At 40.6% G+C, this 22,607-nt stretch overlaps 1 protein-coding gene across 1 annotated transcript in view; it reads right to left on the bottom strand.

Moving 5' to 3' along the window:
• Positions 1–16,374, bottom strand: part of TMEM266 (transmembrane protein 266) — a 59,650-nt gene extending 43,276 nt beyond the window's left edge. The window contains exons 1-4 of the mRNA XM_035553774.2: positions 16,206–16,374; positions 10,385–10,485; positions 9,235–9,340; positions 6,812–7,000 (exon numbers count right to left, since the gene is read on the bottom strand). Coding sequence (XP_035409667.1) covers positions 6,812–7,000; positions 9,235–9,248 — 203 coding nt within the window. The 5' untranslated portion in view covers positions 9,249–9,340; positions 10,385–10,485; positions 16,206–16,374. The remainder of the gene's footprint in view (positions 1–6,811; positions 7,001–9,234; positions 9,341–10,384; positions 10,486–16,205) is intronic.
• Between the last annotated feature and the right edge of the window lie 6,233 nt (positions 16,375–22,607).

Genomic DNA, 22,607 nt, shown 5'->3' with positions numbered 1-22,607 from the left:
CACTGCTAGTTTTCTTAATAAACAGCTTGGAGAAAAGAACATAAGGCAAAACTGGGAAAGGTTTAACACATTTCTTTGGCAAGGAACCACTACAAACAATTTGTTCAAGCTGTTAACAGCTGTCACTGTTTCTATTTTCTGTTCTTGCAAATAAATCCCCCCAAATCTGTATTATACCTTACCCTGCCTTTTTTTTTTTTTTTTGGCTCAGCAGCAAGTGTTTGCATCTCACAAGACAGATATGATTAGAAAACAGAAGGATGGATGAGATCCAAATCACTATCTGTAGGAGTAGAAAGGCCATGGTCAGGAAGTAAGTGAAACATAGAAAGGTTAAATAACAATACAAAATCTGGCTGAGACAAAACAGACAGCAGAGCCTCATAGGAGGCCGCAAATAGCAGCTGGAGGCCTTGAGCAACTCCAGAAAGATTCCTCCAGTCTTCAGCCTAAACTCACACATGGCCAGTTTATACATATCTGTTCTTGTGCCAGTCTTGTACTTTAGGACAGTTAGCTCTTTTCCCTTGCTGGCATTTTGTCTACAGTGCATTTATATACAGCAGTGACATCTCCTCATTTACTTTAGTCAAAGAAGTGCGTGCTTTTTGTAACACAGACACTCAGTTTTTCTAACTGTCCTTGTTAAAGAATTGTCCTAGAGTTAGAGAATACAGACAAGATGAGTGGTACATAATACTCTGGAATAGGCTTAATTACATGAATGCTTCCCAGCTCTCCCTGAAGCATCTTACTTGATGCCCCTAGGCTCATTTCTGCCTTCTTCATAGATACATATGACATCATTTGCTCACAGGCATCCCTTGATTACCTTGTACATTACTCCTCTCATTAGAAAATTGCTTATTAGGCTTTAATGCTTTATGCTAAGTTCTTTACTGAAATATTAACATCAGACTTAAAACCAACCGTTACGAAGCACAAGAACAGCCATATGAGATCAGAACAGAGGTTTGATGTCCTGTCTCCAGTAGAGACCAGGAGCGGATGTCTCAAGATAAACAAGAACAAGGCAAATAGATATACTTCCCATTCAAACTCTCACAGCATCCAACTATTTTCAGCTGGAGGACTTACTGAGCCAGATGTGGTTTCTAGGACTCTACTTAGGAACCTTCGTTGAATTCCTTCTCCACAGACTTGTCCAAACTCTCCCTACGGCCGCATAAGCTATTAGAAGCCACAGATCCTTTAACAAGTATTTCCACACATCTACTACCCTCTGGGTAAAGTACCACCTTTTTGTTTGTTTTCAAATAGGCCTTACTCCAGTAAAGTACCCTGGCACTTGGATTGAGGGAGGAGCTGTCATACTTTAAAGTCTGTGTCACTGATTCCGTAATCTCAGTCAAACCTCACATCAACCTGCTCTTTTCCAGACTGAACAGTCCTAGCTTATGGAGTCATTTCTCCAATGGAAGTTGTTCTACATCTTGGATCACTGTTTTCCTTTAAATCTTTTCCAGTTTTTTTTTTTTATCTACCATGTCCTTTTTTACAGGGACCAGAACTACACACTCACATTCAAGATGTGGGCAAAGCTTGGATTTATAGAGATGCACAATGATGTACTCTGTTTTACTCTCTACTCCTTTCCTTACAAATTCTAACATTTGGTTTGTTTTTACACTGCTGCTCAGCACTTAGCTCTCCTTCTAGACTAATATTCCTCTTTTCCACATTTCTCCCTTATCCAATTGCTCATCCATCTTTCAATTGTTACACCAAGCCACATCTTCTCCAAGTTAGGCAATTATTCCCAATTGTAAACCAGATAAGTCAAATCCACATCACTTCCACTCTCCAAAAGTCCTTTGCAAACAGTGGTCTGTGGACTACATCTACTACATCTCTATCCACTAAAGTACCCAGGAAAAGTAAGTTCTGTTGGAAAAAGAAAAAAAAAAATCAACAACCCTAAAAAGTTTGAAAACCACTGAGCTTTATTTATTTATTTATTTATTTATTTATTTATAGTAGGAGTTCCCTCTACCAATTGGTGTTACTGATGAACAACATTAGGGGGACAGAGTCAAAGGCTTTAGGTACTAAGATAAACACAGTAACAAGCTATTGAAGAGAACAACCTTTACAAATATAAATGCTTAAAAGGATCTGTAGTAGAAAAGGAAGTTTCTAAATCACTGAACAGCCTAACACAGCCCAACGTTTCATGCATTCTCTAGTGACGAGCTGGGCACCTCTCAAACTCCGTAGCATCAAATGCTCACTTTGTGCTGCAGTACAGATCTTGGTTTTGGACCAGAGCACCTGTGTGCAGCAGCAGCGATACAGTACCACACAGAGGACAAATCAGCACTACAGCATGTAAAATAAGTTTAAAGAAGTCGCTTTTGTAAATACAAGGAGCTTGTTCACTATAGGAAACAGTTCTGCTGTCCAAAACCTTTGCACTTTATCTCTAGCTTGGACCTGATTATTCACCACGTATCGATATGGCGTGCTCCAGGGTCTTCATGAGGTGCACAAGACCTTTCAGAAAAGGGACTGTACTTTATGTATGCTTCCAGATAAAGACAAGAAAAGCAGAAAACAAAAGAAAAACAGGAACTTAATCCATTTGAGTTCACTTGGTTAAAACACCTTTAAGCCTTGCAGAAAATATAAGTAAAAAACCTCAAAGAGATCAAAATAAAAACTAAAGCGTGAATATGAAAACCAGAAATAATGGCATACACTGGATGCAATTACAGAAGACAGATCGAAGGAACAGACATCCTTTTCTCCCAGAATGGGTGAATAGATTCATCAAGGGCAGCTTTCTACCAATTTGAAATGATAAGCTTGCAGGAATGTTTCCTGTGTTAACTTCTGAAACTCTGTGCATCTCTGTGTTCTCTGGTCAGTTTTGGTTTTCCTTCTTTTTTATTTCTCTCTCTATCCCTTCACACATCATTTATTTTCCCAGTGATTCCAACTGTTTCCTTCACTTTCTGGGAAGGAAAACAAACCTGGGACCAAACAACCCTAAGGCTATCAACAGATGATCATAAATGATTAAATTACAATGGCATGAGTATTTATAGTTAATGTCAAGTGAGTCACATTAACTGTATCAACTCCCAACCTTTACAGCTGTTGATGTAAAACACCACATTTGAAAGCACCTTCATCTTTCAAAGTTGTTTAGCATACAGAAACTCAGGAGCTGCAACCCAAAACAAATACAATGTAATTGAAAGTTGGTGTATCTCCCTCCCCTTGCTTCCCAACCAGAACCAAACACAGATCTTTATTGAGACAGGCTCACTGCCTAACTGCTTATTACTTCACCAAAAATACAGTCTATCACACAACTGACTGTAAATTCTTTTATAGGTTATTATGAATGATACTTCCTAACTGGCGTTTAAGGAAAATATGGGAAGAAAAGCTAGCGCATACCACGTTCTACATGTAGATAATTTCCAAACTGTTCTCCATTGTTTTTATTGGCCATTGATGCAGAAACAGAGGAAAGTATTTTTTTTGAGGACAGAACACTTGACGACAAAGAAATTAAGAGTGGCACTTAATGTTAACATTGAAAAAGTTCCTTAGCTTTCTGGGTGATTATGCTCTTTTCATGCAAACTGAGCTCAATGCAGACATAGACTCTCCATTAAATTCACAGACACAAAGAAAATCTGCTGCTTTTGGTATACATGTATCATCTAATCTGTTACAGGTATGTTAGAAACGTACAGTGGTCTGGGCACCCAAGGCACAGTTTTGGAGTTAATCATGAAGCGCATCACAGAGCAGCAATATCTAAGGACAATTCAAACAAGTTATCTGCAAAGCAGGTAAGCAGGACTAATGAGTTATGTTACGGATTTGTAATTTGTTACTCATTGACAATGTATATGTTCCCACTAAAGCACTAGCGAAAATTAGAAACACTTCTGAAAAAAGTAATGCTTATATTGGCTCGAACGAAAGATTCCTATTTCCAATGGTGGCAGAAGCATGTTCCCTTAGGGGGAAGAGTTCAAGAACAGGGCAAGCTTGTAGTGGTGCATGTAATGGCTATTTTTCATGTCCTACAGTTTTTGGCTCTGGGAACTCCTGCACCAGGTGTATCTATCATATGCAACCCTCAGCAAATGGAATGTTGTCCATGTAAAAGTTTAATCCCTTTAGCAAGGAGTTCTCCAGTTATTTACCTGTTGTCCTGTAGAACCACCTCATAGGCAATCCGTTATGCCAGCAATCCGTAAACATAACCATACTAATACGTACTAATGAGTAACAAACATCATTCTCATATTGGTTCTGAGAACCAAGCTACTATTTATTCACAGGGCTCTGCAGCGTGGAGGAGACAGACCTTTGTAAACACAAAACTTCCCTGAAATTCTCAGGGAAAAATATGTAACAGGTAACATTTGGAGGTCTGTGATGAAGACAGACCTCCATGGAGACAAAGATGAGGCCAACATCCCCTTTTAGTACTCTCCAGCATTAGCTCTACCTTCTGGTATCTCCACTTGCAACCTGTACAGAAGTGGTGGGGGCACAGAGCTTCACAGTCATGAATGTGGATACTTGCAGAAAATACAAGGACTTAAACATTTTCTGTCACTTTCTGCACTGCCATTCCCACACCATTCTCTTCAAATATGAGGGAGAGGAAGCTGGCAGGTCCTGTACCAGGCTGATCTGACTCACCATAGATCCTTCCTACCCAGGTGGAAGAGAAGTGAGCCAGCCACATCTAACAAGGCCACTAGAATGAAATTAAAGCACTCTCGTAAAACCAGACATGTTCCCAAACAAGCCATGAGGTGGTATGGGGACAGAATTTTACTTTTGCTTAGGGCCTTCTTGAGCTCGACTCTGCTCCTAAATTTCACAGGATCTCAGCTGCAATCAGCGCTTCTGAAAGAAAGAAGGAGCCGTTCCCACAAGGAAGATGCAGCCCTAGGACTCAGTGGAACTTACTCAGCCAAAATACACTGAGATATACAAACTAAAGCTCTGAATTTTCTTCACAGAATCCCCTCTACAGCTGGGCAGTCTGGATGGCACCTGCTTATTTCCGTTCAGAGCAATAAAGCCACAAAAGAAGTCTGTGTGAAAGAAGGGATCTCTGCTGAGGAAAAGAATGATAAGTCTATTTCCACGCTTAGACTGCAAGGCTGCTCAAACAGTCACAGTGAGAGATCTGTGCACTTTGGCACAGTGAAGAATGGAGTTTCAGATCATAAAAATCTATTAAAATGCATATTTGAACAAAACTGGTATTTACTTAGCACCAAAATATCCTGAGGGTTACACCTGCATACTCAAATTAATTTTCAAGTGCCTCTTTTGCTATGCAGGCTATTTTATGTTACAGTTGTACCGTACTTACATAACCTACTTGAAATGTATTTCCCCTTGTTTGGAGTAACAACTTTCTGGAGACGTCTCACAAAGTCTAATTCGGAAAGAAATTAAAGGCAAGAGTCTTTCCTCTGTACTCCTTCCTGACTACCATACAGAATACCTGCTGAGCAGAGATCAAGCAGGTCTCTTTGCTGATTTCTGAGCACATGTTAAAACACATTCAGCCACCAATAATTGGAGGCTTATTAATGTCTTCATCATGAGAGCTCTGTATGGCTTACTGTGAAGTGCTTTTAGATGGTTCTTACCAACACTGGAGTATATATACATCCAGTGCAACACACCGTGCGTAGTAATCACAGAATCAGGGGGCTAAGCACAAGCGCTCACTGAACCTCTATGCCAACAGATGTTGAACTACACTGTTATCACTCCTGACAACTGCGTTTTCTTTAAGACATCTAGCTATTGCAATTCTACTTCCCTCTTCCCCACGCACACCCGTAGTCTATCCCAGCACTTTGCTAACCTTATTCTTCTCTTCCTTGCTGCTGTTCAAGCTCTTTACTTCTTGCTCTAAACACCATGGAGATGGAACAGACTTCGCTTTCTCACTGAGAAGTCCCTTATAATTTCCTCCAAAGTCTCTTCATGTGAAATGCAAACTGTTACTTCCATCAGTCCTCCAACAGCAGGTTTTCTGCACCTCTCATCATTCTCACTGCCTACCTCTAGATTCTTTCCAATTGACCCAACACTTTCATGAAAAATTTAGCACAGGAGCCCACCTACAGCCACTTAAAGCCTGAATCAGGCATAAGGACAACTTCTTACGTTCTGCAGAATAACAATGCTACATAAGCTTACACTGGGTTATGCTTGAGCAAATGTTATAAACTGGTTAAGATCTTTCATTCCAATAAAACTGGAGCAGTTGTTCTACAAAAATGGGAGTAATATGCTCATACCATCAATGACCATGTTCTCACATAAGCAAACTACACGATACAAATTATTCTGCGAAAAGTAACGATCTGTTCTGGAATTAGCAGTACTAAGTCACTATCTTTCGGTCAGGAGACGTACAGTGACATAAAAGAATCACAGTAGTTAACCCTCTGTTATCTTGAAATCCTCCTGAAACCCCTCTAATGAAGAGCTTTCACCAGGCCATTCTGCTTGTCTGATGAGGCTTAGTCTACTTTCCTCTCTCTGACAGAGAGTTTCCAGACTGGTCGAGTAGCTGCTATGAATTATGTAATTTCAAAGAGCCCCAAACCAGCATTGATCAGTTATATTCAAAAAAGTCATTTCCATTCTGAGACAGTGGTTTTAAAATGAGTTTGAGGACAACTGGCTGGCTGCTCTTCTCCAGCTGGATGTTTTATTGTTTTTTTTTCAGGCTGTGAAATTCCTATAACATAACACTAGAACATTAAATTCTGTCCTTTGTACTTACCCTTCTCTTTGGTACTCCTCATCCAAATTTGACAAAAGCTGGGACCCAGCCACAGACAGGTCAAGTGCGGCTAATGGGAGATCTCGATAGGCAAAATTCACAAGCTGTACAGGAGCAATGCTTTTGGTCTCTTCTTCCACTTGTTGCGAAATTATCTCAACTTCTGAAACACTGCCTTCTATTGTAGGCCTGAAAATATAATCAGCAATAAAAACCACTTCTTCCTCTACAGATACACACACATATACATCTACATAATATAAACACACATAAATAAACAAAGAAGTAAAAATAAGTTTGAGACAATAACTTCAGTGAACCCCAAAAAGCAGACAACTTAAATAGCCCTTGCAAAGTCACTGAGGGAGGCATCCTTGTTGAGGGGGAAAAGACCAGATCTCTCTAAACTTGTCTTCAGTACATCTCACTGAAATCAACAGAATCCTCACAGATAAAAGAGAACAGCATTTCACTCTGCTGAAGCTGCTTCAGAAGCACTAAATAGAAATGAAAGTGTTATAAACAAACAAAAATAGAAACAATGTATGAACCCAAAAGCAAAATATTTGTGCAAAACAGACAAGAACAGAAAGAAGGCATGCAACTACCTCAATTAAAAACTCACTGCTTTGTGACTTAAATCAGGGAACAATGAATAGTTCAGCTTATGAATTATGTACAAATCAGCTGTTAGTTACTAGATGCAAACTGATCCCTCTTTCACTGTCGGTCAGTATAGTCAGATTTTTGATGGCTGGTGACTTGGTTGCATTCAACCACAAAATATCATTGTTACAATTTATTTCAAAATAATTCTGAAAGCAGAACAAAGATTCAGGAGAATTATGAACTCATTTATAACAGTTATCTTAAGTAGCCATATGAACAGCTTTTAAGACCGGACATACATTTTGCTACCACACCACTAACGTTAATGCAAACTGCATGCAAGTGTCTAACTGTAGGCATGTCCTCCACATTTATAATAAGACAGTACTTACCTAGAAACCCGGACTTGGTCAGCTAGCATACTATCTAGTACATACGAAGGATGACTTCGCTGCAGGAGAAACCTCATATGTCAAGTCCCAGCAGGGACTGATCCTTTGCAGTCCCCAGTGAATGCTACTTGCTCCTTTTGATTCAAAGTAGGGTGCAAGCATAATCTGCTCTAGCTTTCATCCAGGGAAGCTTATTAACTTCTCAAGAAATCTCAGGCTATTTTTCAGAGGTTTTCAACAGCAGGTGTGAAGATGCTTTTTCCTTAGGGATATAGTTAAAAAGTGCACAGCACCCAGCTTCCCTCTGTTATGTGACTTCATTGTGGTGATTTTGTTTTTAAAGAAGCTTATTAAAATCTTCCAGCTATTAAAGCAACCTGAATAACAGTTCATTTTTCCAGAAAAAAAAGAATAATTTAGAAGAGTTCTTAACTCATGTATGTTGTAAGTCTGAAGATGCAGTTGAAGGAACTAAAATTTTATGCAAAAGAGAGACAAAGACCCTATTGCTCAGAGCCTAACCATTAAACTAACCCTTTTGGATGGAAAACATTCCTAAATTTAAAGGAGCTAATCGCTGCCAGCATTACACAAGAAAGTCATTTGAAAAATCGGAAAATGCTGTTATAACTCAAGTATTTGTCAGAGAAAGGCTATGACTGTGTCATACTATGTCAGAAAGTGGAAATGAAGGGAGCCACTACCATTTAAACAACCTAAAGGCTGGTTTTAGTTTATTTTTTGCCTAACTAATGATTGAAAGTAATGAGATTCTTGTCATTTCCAATAGAATTGTACTTCTCTGTTAACAAACAGAAATTGGAAGCCCAGAGGGAGGAGCCAATTCTAGCAAGAATGTTCTTTCTTTGATTTTCACATTTAGTGCCATCCTGTGGACCTTTATGTTTACAAGTCCAAGATAAGCTGGTTCAGTTTTGCATGGAAGTCCACAGAGCAATCCAATTTCCAGTATAATAAAGGAAAAAGGAAAACAGATTAGTGCAGCCTCCCCCTCCGAAAAGTATTTACCTTTTGTATTTCTTAAACAGACTACATGGTACACAGAGTCTGATGTGACTGAAAAGTAAAACAAATACACCAATAGACTAGTGTTGGCACGCAGCTTTGCAAGAATTTTGGTGAAAGGAAAGGAAAAAAGCAATGGATCTGACGTAGACATGACAAGGTAGTTTTCAGCTACTGGCTCTCAGTAACACATCCAAAACACTCACAGCATTCATGCTATTTCTGCTAATTCACACTCTTCAGACAACTGACCAAATCCTACTACTGCTTCTCAAAGTAGCAACTTTCCAGTAATACTAATGGAACTCTCTCAATGTCACAACAACATTCTCCTGCAGGTAGGAATTGTTATGGTATATTTAAAATAAGCTGTAACTATCCCTATATGGCACTTACTGAGGACTGGTCATGTTGGAGGATGCAACCAAATCAGCAGTGGTTCCAGTATTTAACTGATTACAGCTCTTTTGCACAGAAGTTCTAGCCTTCTAAGATGAGCTTTCTGCAAGAGGCAAAACAAAGTCTAAAAATCTAAAACACAGTTGAAAGAACTCCAAAGGGCTGCATTGACATTTTTGGTCATGTTGTGAGTTTGCCTATTTTATTTCCCCTGTGATTCTTTTTCTAGGTGTTCTTATTCCAGGTAAACTCCTCTACTTTATGGAAGGGGTAAAGCTACACTGCATTTATGTACATATATAGACACCTGCTCACATATAAACTTCCATAACAACATGTATCTTGTTTTGAATTTCTAGACTGTTTAGAGAAATAACGAGGTGGGGGGATTTTCAAACAAAGCTCAGGGCCTCAGGAGCACAAATGCTACTGGAAGCCAAAGGACAATTTACAGTTACAATTTTCAATTACAAATTAATATACTGAATAGAGATGAACGTTAGCTTTGTCTACAAAGTTTTGTTCTCCATTTTCTAATTAGATCCATGTTCCTGACTTCTTTTGATACTTTGGTGAGTGTCTTTTAAAAATTAGTTCATGTTGTCAAATATTTTAGATAGGCTGTTATCGAGATGATAATTCAATCAACAAAGCCCACTAACACATTTGGAAAATGTACCAGATTTGCCTATGGCAAAATCTCCATTTGTGTTGTACCTAGACCAAAGGGAACCAGAATGGAAAACAACAAGCTTGTGAGAATAAAACCTACTGATAAATAGGTTTTGGTAGCCGGCAAAGGATACCATATAAGAAATAGAAATTCATAGAAAATGATATCATGAGAGACTTTGTAAAGCTACTGTCAGGGTTATAAGCTAAATAATTAAAATCAGTAACTAAAATATAAAAAGATATTCTTACTGTACTTTAACAGAAATAGCAGTTGGTAAATTAGCATATTACTGACAATAAGACCAAACTATTTTCATGATGATGGAAAATACTTTTTATATTGAACTTTATACTGGAGTCATTAACAGGCTGAACTGTTAGTATCAGTCAAGTATTTACAATGGAAACACAAATATAACAAAAGTATACTCCTTAGCAATCACTTGACACCAAATAATAGAACTGAACTTACATCATTTGTAGCGTCATTTCCAAGGCTTTACTTCATGGCCTGTAAACTTGCAATAGTGTAAAATATAGTCAATCCATTCTCAGATTTTCCAGATAACGTGCCTGGGTATACAGAAAAGAAAGGGTCTGGATTGTGATCATCCTCCTCAGCTAGATAAGGCAGCCAAAAAACATTTAATTATTCATATGAAGAAAAGAAACACAACTGACTTTAAAACAGAAAACATACATGTTCCAGAAAAACGCACACACTCCACTTATCTATAAGCTTTCAATACCTGTAAAGTCAGAGCAACAACCCAACTTCTTTCAGATAAACCTTATCTGATACAGTACAGCTTTAATTCAACATCCATTTAGTATCAATGGGAGTCTGTTTCCTTGTACTCTTGATCCTTGAATTATTTTATTCATTATATCCCCAAGGCAGCAAAACACTAAAATAATTTCTTCAAATTAAATGTTTATTTAAATCACATGCTGAAGGAATACGGTGAATTTGTGCCCATGACAGTTGTGTAACAGCAACTGTTACACCTACTGGCACACAACAAAACCAAAATGTCACTATCAGCCTTGTTTTGAAACTTTACAACTCTTTTCAGAAACAAAAGAGAACAAAACTATTTTTAATTAAGTGCTTTACCCAAACCTATTGCTCTAAGCAGTTAGCCTAGGACAATGCTAAAGGATGTGGCACCCTGCACCTGTCCTGTGAGACTGATACAGAAATTGGAAATCCTACTGCACTTGTGTTTGCAAGCCTTGAGAATAAAAGGCACATGGGATACATCTGATTTAGGAAATGGCACTAAAACTGATTGAAACTGACCTCCAAGGACAAGCAGACAGATGTAGAGATGGGAATTTTTTCACAGACATGAAAACTCACCATCTATCTGGGAGAGCGCTAATATTCACCACCGCTCTCCCAAAGGAGCTTTGACAAACAGGAAGACTAAAAACACAGCTAGATTTTAAAAATTATTATTTTTAAATTAATCTCAATATTTTTAGGGAACTTAAGTCATAACAGGGGGGCCAGCAACGCTGCAAATCCTTAACATGACCTGAACATGCAATGTATGTGTTTTTTTTTTAAGCTAGAAATACATTCGCATTCAAGCAGAACTTTGTTTCCTCGCTCAACCAGATCCGACCAGTAGCAGCACCAGTAAGCCAGACCTGCCCCCTCCTCCTGGAGCTGGCAGCTCTGCAGGAAACATCTGCTGACCACCAAGAGCAAAGGAGCAACTCATGGCTGGGAACCCTCCGACAACTCTGAGGGCTCCCCAGGGTGCAGAGTCCAAGGCACCCTTGCCGAAGGGATCACTACCATGCCATAAGGCACTCGCAAAGCTGAGGGGAGAAACGTGGAAAGAAACGGGGAAGGAGACAAAGGGAGTCAAGTCTCCAAAGGACTCAGTGGAGCCTTCCTGAGAGAAAAAGTGGCAAAAGTGAGTAATTTCTGATGCAGATGACTAATGTGTTAGCTGATTTAATGAACTGAAAAGACGAGTTGTTAATGGTGCCCCCAGTAAGAGAGCAGCACAACAGAAACCTTCAAAATGAATGTAATAGACTGTATCCATATCCTAAAGGGATTAGAAGGATTCATGCTTCTTTCTAGGCTATACACAAGCATGTATTGGTATTTGCAGAAACTTCATCTTTCTATCCACTCCAGCCCACCTAGCTGTTATGTACAAAACTTCATTAAAGCAATGTAAAACACTTCCAAGTTCCACAGGAAATTTCTGTGCAACTGAGTAGTGTTTAAAGGCAACAAGGCACAGCGGAGAGAATTTGTTTCCTTGTACTTAATCTCTCGCTTGCATTCCTCTAGGATACAGCGTAGGCAAAGGGCAATGATGTGGCTCTCCTGCCTGCCAGCAGTGATGAGCAGGGGCAGAAGGCAGGCAACCTTTGGGGCTTCCATCCACCACCCGAGTGGAAACTTGCCTGTACTGCCCTATCTGCACCTAGCCCGGTCACTGCTCAGGAGGCAAAAATTGCCATGGTCTCACCTGAGGGCATTAGTTAGCAGCTTCAGGGTGCCTTTTTTTCTGTCTCTTGGAACTGAAACCAGACAGCACATGGTACTGGCTGAGCTACCACGTGAGTACGAGCAATGCTCATTTTGTGAGAGTTCAGCAGTTCTATTTGTTCTGCAGCACAAGTATTTTCAAGGAGAGATGGCTGTGGAAGGAGCACAGTTTCCCAAATTAAACAGAATTAGAATTAATTTTAAGAGGTGATACAACATGAAGGAAAAAATTACCCCCAAAAGGTTTCTTGTGCAAGCTTTGAAGTGTTGTAAAACCCAGAAATATTCACTGGATTGACTAAGGTACCAGCTTGTATGTACCGAGAAGACAGTGTAGTCTGAAGAGAAGCATATTTCTGCACCTGGTTTTCTGTGCAGAGTCAAGCTTGTAGGCTCATAGCCTAGCTTAAAACACAGAGGTTCACAGTTCAGATCTCGGCAGAGCTGACTCAGCTCTTCACCCATCTGCAGTAAGCAAAGGGAGTTGCACCCAATTCACTGAGCTCTTTTTGAAGCAAGGTCTTTGAAGTGCTTAGAAATGCTTTATTTGCCTCCCAAGCCCTTCAGTTTCTCTGTTCTTTGCACAGATATCACACACACTGGTGTCTCCAAGACATTTGTCATGTACCTTCTGTTTAATTACGATTTCTTTTACCCCCTCCTGTGTGGGGGCACAGGCACACAACTGCTTCACAGTTCACGGGTTACGCTCAGAATCACGCAGGATGAAAAGCGGTGTCATGTGCTATAGAGCTTGAGCAAAGGTTGATGCTGCTGCCCTTGCCCAGCACAGATCCTGCCTGAGTTGATTTGTTAATGTTTAAAACAACCTTCCGCTGTCAGTCACCACACCTTAGCCATAGCTTGCTAATAAGCAGATGCAGTTCAGCTGAAACAATGCAACATACAGATCAGTTGGGAAAGCATACGTAAAATCACCGTACATGTAAGATGGTGCATGCTGTGTGTGCAAGTACTATCTAAGCTTCTTTGAAGTTACTTTTTTTAAAAAATCTGTATTCCACATCTGCATTAAAATCTGACTTTCAGCACTGCTTTAGACAGTCTCACGAAATGTGCCACAACAGGGCACCAAAAAAGCCTGAATTAAAAAAAAAAAAAAACAGACACAGGGAAGAGGAAGATGAGGAAGATGGCTTAATTTAAGCTTTTATACCAAAGTCGCTGCTAGCTTGTATCCTCTTTAGCTGAGCTGAATTCAAGACAACATGTCTCACAGTATTTGTTGTATTTGCTCCCACTCTCCCCGGGTTATCATCATGATGCTGTGAGCTCTTGTATGAAACACACAGAGAACCACCTGAGTTTCTATACTGACAAGTAACTAGGCAGCCAGATTCTGACCTGTTCTTCTAACTGAAGGTTCTTCCACACAGCCCCTTAACAAAAGCTTAGAGATGAACAGGCTCACCAGATGCAGGCAAAGTACATGCAACAGGCCGCACGTAGAAACAACATTGCCGTTGGGGCAGTAACAGGCATTAGGCATTCTTGTACAGCCTCTGTCTTGCCCTCTTCCCCTGTCCCAGCCATGCACACAGACCATTACTGTGAACGTGATCAGGAAAATATGGCATTTTAATCAACAACAGCAGCTGATTTTTTTTTGTTTTTAATTTCTGTACTTTTCTTGAAGCAGGATTGCTTCCCTGGTGCAGGTCACACTACAGCTCCAAAAATAGCTGTGTCAGCAAAAGGGGGGCAGGGCAGTGGTGCGTGGGCACAGCCACGGGAACAAATGGCATGGTGGAGAAATACTTAAAGCAGCTTAATTGAGAAAGACTTAAACCTAAGATAACGTGCAAAGCTCTCGTAGTTGGTGATATTAAACTGGAATAAGCACCCAACCTGGAAATGCTTAACAGATTTACAAAGTGGGAAATGAAAAGCAGCCCTCTCTTTAGGGCTTTTTTTTTTTCTTTCTTGTGTTTTGTTGGATTTGTGTGTGTGTGTGTGTGTGTGTGTGTGTGTGTCTGTGACATTAAAGCTTTTATATTGAATCTAGTACACATGAGGAAATGCAATTGTTTAATTTGTGCAAAATAAGTTATGTTAGTTTAGTCTATAAATTAAATTTCTTATACATCTAGTGTTTACATGGAAATTATGGCTATTAAAGTTCCTATCAGACAATCTTAAGGAAGCCACAGAGCTGTCCAGAAAGATGCAAATAACTTTGAATAGGGCTAGGGGAAATACCTAACCCAACGTTACCCTTAGGAGCTTTCAAAGAGAAATGGGAAGTGTAATTCAGAGGTAGCTACTTGTGAATCAGCCTAGCCATGTGGGATTTTGTGATTAACACCATTGCTATCACTTTGAAGACTGGCACAAATTCTATTTCATTACTTAACTCTACCAGTAAAAGTTATATTTCTTACAGATTGAAACTAGGCTCCCTAGTTCCCTAGTAGAAACTAGGATCCCTAGGGATCACAACCTGGCAATTATGACACCTGTTTTCAGTTCAACATCTGGGTAAATTTTCACCAGCTCCATGCATCTGCATTTAGAAAATTTTAATGGTCACGTATGTCAGTGTTTCCTTAGAAATCCAGCAGCCTGCTCTTCTGACAGGGAAGCCCTGAAAAACTCCTGCAGAAGAGGTAGCAATACTTCCTTTCATCACTCCAGGTTGAACAAAATTTAAGAGATTCATCATGATTAAAAAACAAGATTGACTAAACTGCCCCTCCCCAAATCCACTTTCAGTTACCCAACATTTTAAGGAATTATTTGTTTATATGGCTCTAGATATGGACACTTAAAACATCCTTTATTTTTCAAAAAAAGAATTACGTTTATCAGTAGATTATGAATGCAGAGATCTCGCAGAAAACAAACAGCGAAATAATTTGCTCAACCAACCAACTACATTTGATTCATATTATTTTAACAGTTGCAGATACCCAACTCTATTTGTAGCTTCAATATTCCTATACAATATCCAGAAGAGGAGAGAGGTACAAAAGATAGAGCTTTTTATTTCAAGGAAAAAAAAAGGGACATTAAACTTTCCTCTTTGTCATAGTGATCTATAGTCAAGTTTTTAAATACATAATTAAAAAAACACACAGAAAACCCTCCATCACAAGGAAGGTATTTTGATTGGAAAAAAATCAGGCATTCAGAAATTCGGAAGTGGCAGATTGGAACTTGCTCATGCAGCTATAATTCCATCCCCTTGTGGGATCATCCTGTATGCTGAAATTAAGCGGAATGCTGGGGGTGGGAAGACACGTAATCATGTAACTAAAAACTGTCTCGTTATTTGTAAGTATAGTTTATACTTCCTAGAGAAGTTTAGACGGGCCAAAGAAGAGAAAATAATTTTCTGCACAATCATAATCTCTCCACAACACATTATGAGCACTGTTTGAATCTGGAGCTTTCAGTACTGCAAACTTGGATCTCAGGACAAATTAAAACCCATTAGAGGAGGACTAAGCCAATACAAACTCTCAGAATAGCCCAGTCCAGCCCCGCCTCTTCCAAGGCACCTGCAGATTTGCAGTACGTGGTACTTCCAGACAGAGAGAGATTGGAGGAGCTGCTCTGCTTGGGATGGTTATGGAGGGACTCCTCCTATAATCCTTCCCTCTGCTGCCTCTTCACTGAGGAACTGGGGAGAGGGGAAGGGAGCCATGCAGCAGGCCTACCTACAGACATGTGACATACAAGCATTCCAGCCCGAACATGCTTTCAGCGCGTGCCTGTTCTGCCCTTCTGATTTGCACTGCTATACAGTACATACCAGTGCTGCTGTAGCAACTGCAGTCAGTTGTTCTGATGCACTACCAACATTTTCCAGGAAAAGTACAACAGCCAGCAGGTACTTCAGCAATTCAAAATGTAGCTAAATCTGAAGACATCAGGGGATGGAGAAAAGGTACTTCTCTGGGCCGCCTTCTTGCTGAGTTTTAACAACCTATGGCAAATAATGAGAGTTATGAAGCATCTCAAAATTCTGGAAGAACTGAGCAGCTCTCACGGCCACCCAAACAAAAAGTTAGCTCCTTAACAAGGGACATGCACACATTTAGTATGGAGAGTACTCATTTGGCCTCTAACTCTGGATTAACTCTCAAAGCTTGCTATTTACCCCGTCACATTACACATCATCCCCACTTACCTGCAGTAAATTAGCTTCCCCAGCATTATTCCTCTATAGCTTCCCAGTGTGGTTAAAGTGAAAGGAGAAAAACAAACCACACTAATGGGTTCTCAAGTCCAGAGAATGAAAGAAAGAGCAACTACGTATTTAAAAGGCCCATTTACAGATTAATTCAGTGTTTGAAGGCTTGGGTCTGTTTAATAAGAAGCGAAACCACAAAAGAATGCTTGGTGTCTCAAATACAAGCATTAGGCACAAGGCTGTCAGCGTGCATTGTTTTACTGCGCATCTCAACACCTCCTGCTCTGCTCATACCTCCAGCTGCTGGAAAGAGCACTTCTATTTGAGGAAAAAGTGAGGGTATATCTACACATACCAAGCAGCACCACTTAGACCAGAGGGGGCTTCTAGTGAGATGATCTCTATACAGCCCAGTACGATGATACAAACACTGACCATGGACTCAGATGAGTAGCTCAGGCCTGATGCTGTTGATACTGCTTCTGGGCTCATAGCTGGAAAGCTTGGTGTTTGCTATGTGCCACTGCACATGTTGATAGGCATCAGCCTGGCATTAACAGCTCCACTAGACTGAAAGCATCTGTTTTTATCCAGTCTTGGAAATTAAACAGCTCTGGGCTCAGCTAGCACATGGGTAGAAGGCAACTTGCATCAACTTTATGATAAAGGCAGTCTGGCACCTCCTCCCCCTCAATATTTTGGGCCACAAGTTCTGGCTCTCAAACGGGAAAAAAAAAATCTAAGGTAGATTTTAGTTAAGAATATAAAGATTTCAAACCACAGCAAACAGAGCTGGGTTGATATTTATTTGGTGGCAACAATTTATTCCTGAATTTCAAATGTGTAACATTAATCTACCTGAGTCATTTGAAGTCAGCTGTTATTAATAGAAGCAAATCAAGGAGCAATTCAGTCTCAAAGAAGCTTGGTTTGCTGGTATCTGTCAGGAATCAGCTCTTGGATTTGGTTTCAAGCTCTTTTTTTTTTTTATTTTTCCTCCTTAACTCCCCAGAACTGCAGTGAAGAGTCACTAACCAGAGACCTGCAGCCATGTCTTTGTTTTCAAGCCACAGCCACGTGTTATTTTTTTCTTTTGTTTTCAATCCAAGCAAGGTAAGTCTCGCCACTCTTTAGAATAGCAAAGGAAAAATACACACCCTTTTCAACATGTTAGTGTGAATAATTTTAGTGCTATAAAGAAATCTGCCTTCTCTCATTAGCTTGGAGTTAATCACACACAAATTTCACTTTTTGCAGTCTGCCAATGGTGTCTGAGATAAAAATACAAGTCCACTTGAATGTAACAGCAAAATACCAATTGACTTGAGCAGAGCTCAAAATTTCACACAGGATTTTTTAACTCAAAAAAGGAACACAAAAAGTCATCCTGCTTTGAAAGGTCCCTCTAAAGAAAGGGCCTCAGCTCAGGGGAATGACACTGTCAAGCTGTTTTAGGCATGTGAAAGTCCTAGGGCTGCCCCATGTTTGCCATGAAAATGATCAGAACTCGTTACATTTTAATTTGCACCCACAATATCTGTACCTCATCTTACTTAGATGTTAACCTTGTAGTAAACACAAGCTTCTTCAGTATCTGCCCATACCTTTAGATTAATGCATTAGCCATTAATTAGCCATCAGACTTCAGCCTTCCTCAGGAAAACTACTTTTTGTCTAGCATCCTAGGCACAACAGATTCTGAAAGTCCTTTAGGAACTGTTAGAACTGTTCTCTAGTTCTCTAGAGAAGCCAATGTCACCCAAAACACAGAATATTCAGAATGCTACAATCAGAACAGAGTAAAAAGAGAAGAAGCATCTGAGAAATTTTTGGCACTTATTTTTCTTGGAGCTAAGGATCTCAATTCATCTTACCAATACAGGCTCTGTGAGGCCAGTAAATATGTTCCTATGTAAGAAAGAGATGGAGAAGAAAGTTCCTTAGACCAATTCCGTCTCACAGTCAGCAGTACATAAGCAAGAGGAACTCCAGTAGACAGGTACTGAGTCTGGTCACACCATTGGACAAGTCATAGCCAGCATCTGGGACTAAAGATTTCACTGTAAGAACCAACCGCACTACAAATATACTTCTGAGAAGTATCTAGGTTCTCTCATTCATGATAAATATTAGAGGCAACCTTTCAGACAAAGCACAATAACTTTACATGAATTTACGGCTTTGCTGTGCATCTTAAAAGCAAGCGTGTACCAGCCAGCCCATTACTGTGAAATACATTGCTCTTCCCCCAGGCACAAAGCTACGCCTTGTAGCTTGGCTTCTGGCAACAAACAGCCCAGCTGTTTCGACTACAAATAGCTGTAGTATTTTGTCCCATTGATGCACGCAGGTTACACCTCACTCTGCTAGATGAGACAGCTGACAATCCTGATCTCATGTCCTGCCTGGTACTTCAGAAGAAAGTCAGTTATTTCGCACAGTGCATGTTGCATGTGGTCACCCCCGTCGTACTGCTCGTGGCTGGGAGAAACCTCACCTGGCCACGTGGAGCCTAAACCACAGGACTGGATGGCCTTATCAGAGCACGCAGCATGCTGATAATCATTATTTTAACAAACAGCTAATACACCCATGTGCATAACCCTGGCTCCCTCAGCAGGCAATGGCATGCACTTACTACACACCAGCAGCTGGGTTTCTGCCGCAAATTACTGGTGGTGGGGGACTCAGCCCGAGCTGAAGCAGGCTCAACCCTGACAGACCTGCCTACAACCTGGAGCAAGCAGCCCTTCCAGGACAGCCGTGTTAACCCATCATTTCCCCATTTAGTGACCAAGCGTGTACCTTCCCCCCTCACTTTTAACTGAGCTCTAGAAGATAACACCACAGAGGAGATGTGGCTGGAGTACATTTGGAGTGTGCCTAGGGAGCTGCGCAGGGAAGAGAACAAACCTTTCCCCTGGACCTGGAACCAGGACAGGAAGCACATAAAAGTAAAAAGTAAACCGTACAGTAAAACAGTAAAAGCTGCAGCAAAAAGTAACCGCAGCGCAAGGGCTAGCGTAACTTCCTTCATCACGCAGATGTAAGACCCTCACCTCATCAGATGGTCTGCCTGAAGTGGCACCGAGAACCTCAGAGGTGCTGCACAGCCCAGGGAGGCTTCTGCTGTCCCTGAAGATGCAGCACAAAAGCACAGGAAGTGTTGTGTAGACAAGCACCTGGCTGCAGCTTCTCTGCCAGTTCCAAACATCAGCTTTTGTGTAACTGTTCTACCAAATACTTACCAAAACATAGCAGAAATTGGAAGAAACAGCATATAAAGCCTCACATATTTTCAATTAAAAGACACACATGTTACTTCCTAGGCTGCTCTTTAAACACAGAACTAATAGTTTCCTGATAGCCCAAAATGTTAGGGAGATAACTAGCTGAGCAAAGTGCCATTTAAAATGCCTGGCACTAACTCTGAATCAGAGCACAGTTGCTTTTTCCTGTGTATTCAATATTTGTAACAAACATTTATTAACAGTGATACAACAGGTTTCTGTGAACACTGACCTCACAGGCTGCTGGGGGAATGTAATACAATGTTTGCACGTTTGTGCAACAAACTGCTACCCCAGAGTTCAGACCAGGAAGTAAGTAAAGTAAATGCATTTGGAAGAGCTCATTCCCTCAGTATTTTCCTTAAAACGAGATGAGAAAGAAAACAGGACAATCCAACCATGCTGCTCCACAGGAGAACCCTCTTCATCCTCCAGCACACCAGGCTGTATTTCCCAAGCACCCGCCAGAGCAAGCCAAGGGCACTGCCTCGGCAGGGAAGCTTTGGCCCCTGCTACGTGACCCACTGCAGCAGCCCCCACAGCTCTGTTTTGGCACTACCTTACTTGGTGCTTCACAACCCACAGCCCATATCCAAAAGGAGCTTACACACTGATCAGATACAAGGATGTTTTCAGGCAAGGAGCCACATTGCAATGTAAGCCCTCAGACACTGAAAAAATGCCGAGTTAAAAATCCTTGCTCTAAAATCTAACACCTTGTCCTCCCACTTGGAACCGAGCGATGTCTGTTACAGCTGCAAACAGACTTCCAAGATTTATCAATTCTGCTTTAGGAAAAATTAAAAAGAAACTTCATCAGGAGAGCATCATCAACATTAAGAGGTAGGAAACTTAGAAAAATGCACCCAAAGGGATGACAGCAAGTTACAGTTGCATTCGCTTCCAGACAAAGAGCACGAAGAACCGGTCAGACTGCTGGAAATTCTTGAGAAGTATTTTAACACGAGCACCGCACTAACCTCTCAAGCCAGTCACCAATTGCTAAGTCAGCTATTTCCAGACAAAGACGCACTAGCACCTTCCCCAAAATCTAACCGCAATGAATACATACTCCCTAACTAAACCCCAAGTCCAAGACCACATGGAAAAATGGTGCCAGAGAGGTCAGAATTCATGTTTCTGACTTGGGGTCTGGTTCTCAGTAGCTGCAAGATGCCACTTCCCAACAGAAAGCAAGGCCTCCAGTGTTATTAGTGCAGGTTGTTTGTTGGTTTTGTTTTTAAATACCTACAACTCCATATAATCTCCCGCAAATCTAAGTAATTGTTTTAAAGTCTTGTCTGAATGAGCAATATAAGACTCCGCAAAACCAATACGACTTCTCCAACAAAACTAGTATACCTGCAAGGAATTCAGACTACAGTAGCCTCACGTCAGACATTTACTGCACTTGACCTGTAAAGCAAGCAGCAGAAATAAGACAAACTGTTGGCTGCAAAGACCAGCAAGGGGGTTAAAGAGGCAGGATCCTGTGATCATTTCTCCTCTTCATCGCTCTAAGGCACTGCTCCTTAATAAACCTGTTTTCCCTTGTGTTATTGCACTCACTCTCAATATACTATTCAAACATAGGAGGTTAACAATTGATAGTTCATGACCTGCTGAGAGCTTACAACTGAAAAATGCAGGATAGAGAGCTTTCGGATGGTGTCACGCTTCTGTTCTCAGGGCAAGTTGACAAAGGCATCCACTGCAAGAGTAGGAGAGGAGAGAGAAAAAGCTGACAATCCAGATTCTTTGATTTTTAGGATCCTAAAAGTGATTGGTCTGCCAGGGCAAGAAGGAGTTGGCCCACAAGTTTATTATTCATACGCTACTTAGAGATACAGCAGGCACTTGATAAGGTGTTTTTTCGAGTAACATAAGCCCTGCTCTAAAGCGCTTAATCTGAGACAATGCTTGCAGTAGTAAGAGCAGTTTTGAGCAAGCTCAATAGCTTATAAATACAAGTTGTTTTAAAGAACCCATGATACTTTGTGATACTTTTAGGAAAAACTGAAGCACAGATAGCATGGGAAAGGGGGTACGCTTTGAGACAGGAAGACTTGTCTTGAATCAAAAGTGATAATTAAAAAAATATCCTGTTAACAAGCATGTTTTTTAGTGTACATTACCCTTCTTTAACAGCTGGTAATACAGAAACTATTCCTACTAAGCACAAAACAGACAGGTGTGCGAAGTAAATGTAATGAGCTTCAGAGACTACTCAGAGACACGATAGGCAGCACCCAAAGGGCTAAAATAAACTTATCTGCTGAGTGCAGGCAGGCCAAGACACAGGGCACCCTCATCCAAGAGCAGAGCACTTCTGGCTCCTATGGGACCAAGACAGTCAAAGAGTTTAGACCTTCTGGGGCTAGCTGTACGCTTTTAAAGCATTTTACCACTAGCTCGTGTACTGCTGCAGATGGCAGACAGCACACATTTATAGGGCAGAACTAATTTCTCCTTCTTTCAAAAAGAGCGTGTCCCATTTCTAAAGTCCCATTGAATACTTCTGCTATAGCGTGACACGTAATTGCAGCATGCATCAAGCTTTTACCTGTATAAGGGGTCAACCCATTCACTTTACATTAAATTACTATGCATCTTTGTTCTTGTAAAAGGGAAGGGTAAAGCGTAAACCACGAAAATGAAAAAGCCCCACGCGTTTTTCCCCTTCTCTGCTCTTAGATAAGATGGTTTTGCCAATGAAAGAGACTGTTTTATT

The sequence above is a fragment of the Cygnus atratus genome, chromosome 11 (assembly GCF_013377495.2).
Source record: "Cygnus atratus isolate AKBS03 ecotype Queensland, Australia chromosome 11, CAtr_DNAZoo_HiC_assembly, whole genome shotgun sequence".
Taxonomy (NCBI): Eukaryota; Metazoa; Chordata; class Aves; order Anseriformes; family Anatidae; genus Cygnus; species Cygnus atratus.
This window is presented reverse-complemented; position numbering and strand designations above follow the sequence as displayed.